General features: G+C 34.8%; 1 protein-coding gene across 3 annotated transcripts in view; it reads right to left on the bottom strand.

Annotated features, from left to right (window-relative positions):
- Positions 1–323: 323 nt before the first annotated feature.
- The window catches only part of LRRC49 (leucine rich repeat containing 49), a 49,506-nt gene continuing 40,003 nt past the window's right edge, over positions 324–9,826 (bottom strand). For 2 of the 3 annotated variants that reach the window (XM_027782123.2, XM_027782124.2), the window contains exons 8-11: positions 8,955–9,140; positions 4,789–4,898; positions 3,948–4,101; positions 339–1,579 (exon numbers count right to left, since the gene is read on the bottom strand). In XM_027782123.2, coding sequence (XP_027637924.1) covers positions 1,373–1,579; positions 3,948–4,101; positions 4,789–4,898; positions 8,955–9,140 — 657 coding nt within the window. In that variant the 3' untranslated portion in view covers positions 339–1,372. Of the gene's footprint in view, positions 1,580–3,947; positions 4,102–4,788; positions 4,899–8,954; positions 9,141–9,826 lie in introns of all 3 variants that reach the window. The other variant, XM_055790879.1, reaches the window with a different exon arrangement.

Here is a 9,826-nt window from a genome sequence, read left to right as displayed (position 1 = left end):
AAACTGCATTTGCAAGAGAGACTTGTCCAGGTAATGTCAAAAAATAACCTTCATCTTGAGCCATAAAAACCCTTCCATGAACTTTTTTTTTTTTGTTATGAATATTTCTCTTTTATAAATGAGCTTAAGTAAAATAACATCAATTTGTACAGAGGAAAAGAATGCACAAAGGTTCTGGATTGTTTTGTCAAGATACAATCGAACCATAAAATTAAGTTTAAATGGCACAACCTCCTACCTGCATATGAACACTAGCCACGGGAACCAGCCAGATTGGCTAACGATTCCTGAATGCAATTTCTGAGGAGGAGATGGCAAGGTGTTAACAGTGGGAGTTACTGTACTATGGAATGTGGTTTTAATACCCATTATTCACAGCTGATCAGTTTGGGGGCAAGTTGTGCCTCATCTTCATGCAGCATTAAGAAGTCTTTTCTTTGTACACAGTGCTTTATGTTATCTGTGAAGGGCAAAAGTGAAGAATTTGTTTTTATTGACAAATATGAAATTTTCACAGTCACAGAATTAATTACAACTGAATAATAGTCATCAGTTTCCTTACCAAATGTAATGCATGCATTTTTAGCTCATTTGACTTTGGCAAACCTCAAAAATTAATCATTTAGTAATCAAGAAACAAAAGAAATTATATAAACACATTTTAACAGAAAAAAAATAAAGCTTAATTGAGTACACCTCAAATTCATATTTTACCTGTTTATAATTCATACAGACTAATATAAGTGAATTTAATGAAAAACACTTGAAATCAAGTTCAGGCAATTTGTTCAGCTCAGAATTAGGCTCATTATACATTGAATCATGAGCACTGTGATGGCATTGCTGTGAAAGAGTGTTCTATGATCTCACAAATTAAACAACAACAATAAAGTCTTCATCCAGTTCAGGATGTAAAAATAATTTATTAGCTTTTGCTCGTTAAAAAAAACCCCGGCTACTATTATTTTTTTTCAAACAGCAGCAAACAGTCAAAAAGGTGACAATTGAAAAGTGTTCAATAAAAAATAAGGCAAGCAGAGTGTAAATTTGTCCTTTAAAAAAAATCAATGCTGTAGCACTACAGAAGAAAGGGTAGCAGATAAAAACAAAGCAGAATTTAGTAAAACACGATAATCACCAAGCTACTTCTATGCTACCTCATCACTTCAGCCAAGGAAGCGCTGTTAAAGCAGTATGCAAGTAAACTTTTATTTCAAAACTAGAAGAGTTAATTAAGATTTAAAGGCATCCCTTTGGGGGTGTGTGCATGTGAAGTATGCCATAGTGATGGTAATTTTATATTCTATTGTTTTAAGTTTGTAAAACATCACAGAATATTGAAACCAAAACCTTGCAAGACAACAAGCCTTGACTACTGTTTTTGATCAGTGATCCGCTGCAAGCAGAGTTTCATGTAGGAATTTTTATTGCGTATTTCTATCACTGCATCTCTAACAAGCTCAATGAACATTTGAGGCCAGAGCTTCTGCAACGACTCATTTTTCATGTTGATGTCAGCTGCTTCTTTCACTAAGTTCTCAACGTATGTCTGGCAAAATGTTTTTCTTTCCTTGATTTCCTGCATGGGAGAACCATTGCATTATTGAGTAAGATAAAGAAGAGGTTAAACAATAGCAAATCCATAAAACCACCACAGAAATTTAATGAATTAAAGAACATCACAATGAGCAGGCAAAAAGGCCACTGCACATTCATCCTGAGTTGCACAACCCAGGTTCTAATTCAGGCTTTTATGAACGTGGCCACAGATTCTTACTGTATTCATAATATTCATATTATACTCATTAATTAATGTGAAATCCACTTTTAAGTAATCATGTAAATACCTTTTAACAACATTACAATTTTTGGTGCCTTCCAACATAGCTGTGAGAATTTACGAAATCATTAAGCACTAAACTACTTTTCTTCCTTCTTTCCCTTCCCAGCTTTTCATGATTGTAGTACAACAATTAGAAATATATGCTTGTTTACCTGTCCTAACAAAACTTAAATATCTTGTCACAAAAAAAATATGCCAGTATTCATCCTTTCCACAGGTTTCCTGAAGGACTCTGGCAACTGCACAGTTCCTAAGATGTAGTACATTAGATACTGAAGTAACCTGAACTTTTGTAAAAAAAAAAAAAATAAATAAAATTGCACTTTGTGCAGCTACTAGCTCCACATTTTAGTCACTCTAACTGTATTAATCCCTGATTTTGCAGAGTTTCTATAAAATGCCATAATAAGCTTTGAACAATAAGTTATATTGGTGCTAAATATCTAACTAGTTTGATTTATGGCACTGTTAAAATGTTAGGTCATGCTTTAGGCCATCAAAACATAGGTTTTCTTAAATGAGTGATAAAGCAGAGAAAATACTTTCCAGCTGTTTCCTCTATAAAACAGATTATTAATCAATGACTCAGACTATCATCTTCAGCATTAAACTTATTCAATCACATTTATTATGTTAGTTTACTACTGATGGGGAACTGGAATCAGTCTTTTTTGCTTATCTTACTCTTCTCTTGTGACAACCTGTAATATCTGCTGCCACATACATAATAACACTATAACAAAGGACAAGGTGTGAACTGCTGCGCTAGGAAGACAAGATAACGCGTGTGTTTCACGGGCTGTAGGAATACTAAACTTATTTTATTATAGTGCTTGTTCCATGGTAAAGGACAAGAGGAATACCTCACTGTGACATATAAAGTTTTAAGCACTGCTACCACAGCTTTTCAAAAGAAAATGTTTTCTTTATCTCCACACACACAGTCACTATCTTTTTTTTTTTTTTTTTTTTTGCTGTGGATCCGATACAACTCGATCACAATGCAATAACTAAATTCAAAGTTTACTAAACTTCATTTACTTTCTTGCACTAAAGGATTTATATATTTCCACATAACGAAAAAGCAAATCACGGGACAAGCAGGGGAAGTGGGGTGCATATAGCTAGAACTTGTGATGATTGCACAGAAAGGAGATTGTGGCTGAAAGCATGTTCTCCCTGGGAACAACCTCCCCCTGCCCAAGCAAAAGAGTTAGCAGATCAGAAATGCAAACTAAAGCAAGCGTGACTGATGTGTTTATCCAAAACAAGACAGCTTGCAATTTTATTAATAATTAAACTTAATACATCCCCTATATATTTTTTTTCCTGTAGCTCATTTAAAAGCTAGGAAACGACTCTTTATTACTACAGCCTGCACTCTCTCAAGTCTTGTCTGTGGGGTGTTCTTCACCAATTCATTTTGGGATACACTTTCTGATTTTCCAATTCCATTAGAAAATGCTAACATGTGCAATATACATATGCAATTCTTTTTTTAAAAAACTGTGCTCACTTCTTTTATTTTACTAATGCAGGTACATTTCATTACGAACATAAGGCTTGTAGGTGAGTGTTGCAGCACAATCAAACTAGTAGGCTGCAACAAGGCTTTACCATTGGTCAGATTCTACTGTCTGTGCTGTATCTCCTTCCTCCAGAAGCCAGACCAAACTGCTCCTCCTCCATCCAGCCCCTCTCCCACCATCCTCAGGGCTATTTAACCACTTAGCAGGAACGAGCTACAGCTGCACATCATCCATGTCCATCAACCCATTGCCTCTGAGGCAAGGCCACAGCTGCATGTTATCAATGCTAATCAACCCACTGCCTTCAGTCCTCTACAGATGAGAATGTATTTCTGAGACTGTGGCACTGTTCAGGAACCACTTCACTAAAGACAGAAACCGACCATTATCCAGTATTTTGGCAAAGATCAGTTAGCTGAAATGTTTGATCATACATGTAAATATGTTAAGCAGAGGTATTTTAAAACCACCATTCTCAATAGCACAACTGAGACTTGATATATAGACAAATTCAAAGAGTAGCAGTTTAAGGTTATACAATAGAGGATGAAAATATTTTGTAATGATATACTTACTTCAAGCTTTTCCATATGAAAGTCCTTTGTCATGTAATTCAGTGTTGCTCGAGTTGTGCTTTCCCCTCCGTTTCTTCTGTTATCACTACTTTCCTCACTCCCAATCCCAGATTTCTTTCCCTTTCCTTCCAGCAGATACTGGAATTGCTTCCTCCTGTGAAAAGATAGAGAGATTTACAGTTCTAATTATTGGAAACTTTTTTAAAAGTGCAAATGTTTCTAGAGATTGTGGAGGTTTTTTTCTTTTCTCCCTCTGAACATGTACTTTGAGCTTTCAAGTTTATTGCATCCTCAAGTTACTCAAATTACTTAATGACTAAACATTCCTGTGTTTCTTTGCCTCTATACAATTGACTTTGACATATATCGTATAGCATCTCCTAAATAGGAAGTCTTGCAGCGTAAACTTTTTTTAAGTATGTTATCTATAGATGACTAAAAATATTTCTTTTAAGCACCTTTTTTCTTGCAGCACCAACTCTTACATTGGTTAACTGTTATAGGCACCCACTATAAAATACCTGCTAAAAATAATCAGTCTTCATCATGGAAGTCCATAAATCTTCACCAATACCAGTACAACTGGAGAATTAAACAAGCAGCACATTTGTGCGCATGTGCCTTTTAATCTTATTCAGCAGACTTCATACAATTTCCATGAAAACCTCTGGCTACAGCAGGCGATGCTAATATTTCTGCTATAAGCAGAGAACCTATCTTTTGTAAGACGTTATTTGTGAAATTTTTGTCTTTTTACCTAGAAAGAATTCATCATGACAGCATGCAAAAGAAGTAAACAATACATTCTGAACAAATTCCAGATACATTCATTGTATTTTACCTAGATTCTCCAAATAATGAAAGCATGCGATAATGTGGCAGCTCAGAAGATGCCACGTACGCCAGAATGCCAAAGAGCCTCTCTGCCATGACAATATCATTTTCAGTAACCTGTGAGGGAAGTGGGGGGAAGGGGAAGAAAAAAAGGAAAAAGTCAAAACTGGCACATTCGTATTTCATTACATATGCACATTGAGAATTAACTGAAATTTGTTATGCAGAACACTGCATACAGCTCTGTTCCAGACATATCTTCAAAACATAGGTTTGCTTTTACTGGCACTTAAAATGTACTTTAAAAGAAACCAAATGAGGTACTGGTGCTTGTTTTACTTCCTGTAATTCTGGAAACTTTATAATGTATACACATCCTACCCTGTGCTTCATGATAGTCTTCACGAAACAAGGAATTTTATAATGACTTCTTACACAGAGTGTCTGAACGCCAGACTTATTAAATCTGCTCCGTACTGCAGGCACTTACAAAAGGTCTACTGGAAAATTTCTGATCAAGTTATGCTGGAGAAATGAAAAGATTCTGGGTACCCCCATGTGAAAAGTTAAGTTACGGTCTCCCTTAGTTTGGCAGCATCATAGAGAAGGCTTTCTATAAAAGACAGGTTTTACAGAAAAACAAAAACAAAATTAAAAAAAGTATTTTCTCTGCATTTTACAACCCACAAAATAGCATTCCTCCATTACACTTCTCTAAATACCATCCATACTGTTGTGTCAACGTTCAGTTACAGATGTCTCTCTAAACTAATCTTCAATGGTTGAAAACTTTTCAGGATTAATATTACACATCTCAATTTTGCATAAAACAGGTGGAAAAGGTTTATTTTCTGGTAGTTTTTGTTATTGTCTTTTGTTTGTCTTGGCTCATAACCTCTGAAGACCATGCCTTGTAGTTTCTTCTGCCCTGATGGCCAGACTATGAACTGACTTCAACTGCCAAAAGTTTGTTTGGCACAGTTTCTAGACTTCTGGCTTTCCAGTGAGTGCAGAAGAAATCTTTATGATCATCTAAATCTGACCTGGATAACACAGGACTATGAAATTCACTCAGTGACTTCTTAACTTCTGGATCAAATTTAATTTCCGTTCATCTTATAACATTTTTGGAAAGCAACCCATTATTAAATAAACTTCAATACTCACAATATTTACAAAGTACTTCCAGACAATTTCTGTGTTCTCTATTATTCAAACATTGGAGTAAAATGGACTTCTGATCCAGCTTAATGTAATTTAATTACGTTCTTGTTTAATTCGCTGTACAATCTAGCCTTGCCTAAAGTGTACTGCAACAGCATAATGCAGGGAGAAATTCACCAGAGAAAACATAGGTCAGGAAAGCTGAAATGTGAAATCAACTCCATTTTCCAAGTGTTTAGAAGTGCTCATTTTCAGCTAAAATTAAGTAAGTCTTACTTTGTAGCTTAAGAGTAGATGACCTCACTAAACAGTCTGTTAATAGAAGCAAGGTCTAAAAGAAAGAGCACAGAAGGCAGCTAGGGAAACAAAGACCATTGCCAGCAGAAATGCCTGCTGGAGAAATAAGTGATTTTAATTTATTTATTTATGTTAAGAGAAGCATAAGGACCCGGTCAACAGAGACAACAATGCTGAATACACTCTAGTTCACAGAAACTCATGTTTACCATCTTATTCCAGTACACTGTTTGCTCCATTAATCACAAAAAGATTATAACGGTAATATCACATAAATGTAAAGTCTATTATGCCTGCTTCTTGCCAAGTACAGAAAACAGGCACCGACTCAGTAACCGTGATACACCTGCTATATTGTATGCCATAACACTTGGTGTGAAACATTCTGTAGAGTTTAGTAACTTCAAACCTTGTCAACTCTTAATTAATCCGAGATTACACTCTTTTATGTTTTCCCCAGTCGTAGTATCTCAGTGAAGAGAATTTGATTCTTCAGCTAGTAAATGTAACAGTCTGTCAAGGGAACAAAATCATTGTTAGGGGGAGACTAACACTCAGCTTCCAGCCTGGAACATAACTGGCATAAAAGGGGGAGGGTGGAGAGAAAAACAGAAGCTTCCTTATGCTTCTTATTTTTTCTTCTTTTTTTTTTTAAAAAAAAAAAAAAGTTGAAAAGTGCTAGAGTTACATAATTTATTTAGTTAATTCAGTTACTATGTATTGCTTTTACTCCCCAACTATACATACCTCAGAGCTGGCAACACAATAGCATTCACAAACTTTGCAAGCAAATGATAATCAGAATAGCAGATTATGCACATTTCCCTTTCCATTGTGTGAAACTTACTTAGCTCTAAGGTTCTTATTTAGTTCTAAGATCTAAGGTCCGAGAGCACACTTCAGGGTGTTGTATTTACATTGAAAGAGGATTTTCTGTTATTGATTTTAAAAGAAAAGTTAACACACATCTGCAAAGCTGGATACCATGATTTGTGTTGTAGACTAAGGAAAAGCAGCTATCAGATTTCATCTCTCTCTTCTGCTTGACTATGACAGTTTTCAAATTATTAATGACACCAGAAAAAAATTTCTGTGTGCACATCTTCATAAGTGGTCTGGCTGAAAAAGTTTGTTGAGGACAAAAGTGTTCTCCAGCCATACGTATTTAAGATTTGATATATGTCCTACATAAAAAGCATGCTGTGCTACATGTAAATCCATTTACTAAATTCACCCCCAAGTACTATTAAATTCAAAGCTTTCCTCCAAAGACAGAGACTGTAAAAAAAAGTCTACTTAAATAATTGTGTTATTTTCTTCTTTTTTCTTTCTTTCTCCATGAAGACCACAGGTGAGATCAGTCTTCTATTTAGTCTTTTATTTTGACTCACTACTGTTGATTTTGAAAATATGTAGCAGTAAAAAAACAAACGAACAACTTTACACCCACATTCAACTATTTTTTTTTTTTTTTTACTATCGACTTTGATGGGCATTTTTTGTAAATTAGTAAATTCAAGGTTATTTTAAAAGTTCTCATGAGATTCCCGACTATCACTTTTTTTTTTTCTTTTAAAGATACTGTGCTGTTAGAGTGAGTCATATTGGCCTTTATCTTTCATCTTTCCTCATCCTCTCTCTCACAGTTAGTTCAGGTAAGGTCTTAAACCAATTCCTGCTCTTCTGTGCAACTAATTCATGTTTTACAGAACTAAACCCAAGTAAACCACAACATTTATACTATGTCTTTATCAGATAACAAGTAAAAAACCTAATCCATAACATACAATGACCAAATTAAAATACCAGATCTAAACATTGAAACTATGTATTATTTTTGCTCTAATTAACTTCCATAACACCACATAAACTTAAATTAGCATTTGAAATTGCACATTCAAATATCATATTACACCGTAACTGTTCTCCCCCTGTTTACAATCAAAGCCCAAGCATAAAATAGTTATTTTTTATGCTTGAATAAATTTACTTTCAATTGGCATAAAGGAAAATACAAAGAATAGCAAATTAGCATCCTAATGTTCCATTTATTTAAACATAAAACACACACCCAACAAAAAAACCACACACTAACAATCTTGCACATAGATTATTTTTTTTCAGGCTTGCTATTTGACAGACTTTTTCTTGTGATAGGCTTAAAGAAGAAAATGTTAGTTTAGATATATTTTGTTACACTGAAAAATATAATCATATACTGTAAACTACTAAACAGTTTGTCAAACGCACATTTTTGCAAAAGTATTCAGTGTCAACACTGTGATTGCTTTGAACATAATAAAATGCTTCTTTAAATCAAGTAAAATCACGCGGTTCTTCATTATTATTTCTGCATGTGTTTCTAAAGAAAGAAAAAAAATTAAATAAAGTCTTCCCTTCCTGTAAACCTCAAACACTGAGGTACAGATTTAGACTGTCATTTCCAATTGCAAACATCCGAGATAACACAACATTCTAATGGCAACTAAGAATCTTACCACCTTCGCCTACAGTAACACAGTACAGTTGGACTTAAATGCACAGCACAAGAAATTATATCGTGAAGTGTACTTAAAAAAACTTTTCCCCCCTAATACTGAAAGGGTACTAACAGGGTTCTGCTCATTTTATTAGCAATTCATCTGCCTTTTTAAGAACAATGCTACTTTATCTTGCAAGACTAACAGTAAGAAGGAAGAAACACTGTCCTACCTTTATTCCATTTATCTTCTGTAAATTAAAATGGTTCAGTCTAAACAGAACATAGTATTTCCACAGAGTAAAGTTGACAACTGGATTTCCCTGAGGATCAACTGTCAACTGTTCAATGTGATGCAGCTGAGCTAATGCATTGAATTGCTGCAGTGTCACAAGATTTGTCTCCTTAAACTTCAGGTGCTGAAAAAAAGAGAAGTCAAACCACAATAAATTAAATACAGAAACAATAAAGTGTGAGCACAAAGATTCCTGTTCTGTGCCACTCAAACAGTTTTCAAACTCCAACAAACAAGCCTTTAGATCTGATGAAGCAACTGAGCTCACCTCATTTGAAGTCTTCCTGGCAAAACACATCAATGTATCCACCAATTGGCGTATTACATATATTTAGGAATGTCAATGTTACAAGTCCCTAGGCAATTTATAAACCCTATAGTAATAGTACTAATATTTTCAGTGTTACAAAAAGCAGTGATACTACTTGACCAATATTCATTTTAATTCTGCAAGTAAAGCAACTGCAACATCTGCCACATAAGAGTAAGTACAAAATAAGTTTTTAAATATTCTGCTTTTTCAGCCATAGCAGTCTGGCATTAAGTCATACCCTGCTGTTTCTTTGAACCCTGCCCTATCCTGGTGCTCCTGCTGTGAGCACGGTATATTTGGCTGCACAGTAACATTACTGGGGGAAGGTGAAGGAGAAAAAACTGATGGTGAAGATAAAAATTTATCTGAGATTCTGGTATCCCCCTCAAAGCTTTCCCCTCACAATGAAACAACTGTTTCACTGAGGTAGATACATTTGTCTTAAGTTCCCCAGAAAGTTATATATTCCAATGAAACCATTAAGTTTCGTTCAGCTA

This window comes from Falco peregrinus, chromosome 1, assembly GCF_023634155.1.
Source record: "Falco peregrinus isolate bFalPer1 chromosome 1, bFalPer1.pri, whole genome shotgun sequence".
Classification (NCBI taxonomy): Eukaryota; Metazoa; Chordata; class Aves; order Falconiformes; family Falconidae; genus Falco; species Falco peregrinus.
Note: the sequence above shows the minus strand (reverse complement) of the source record. Positions and strands in the feature narration are given on the sequence as shown.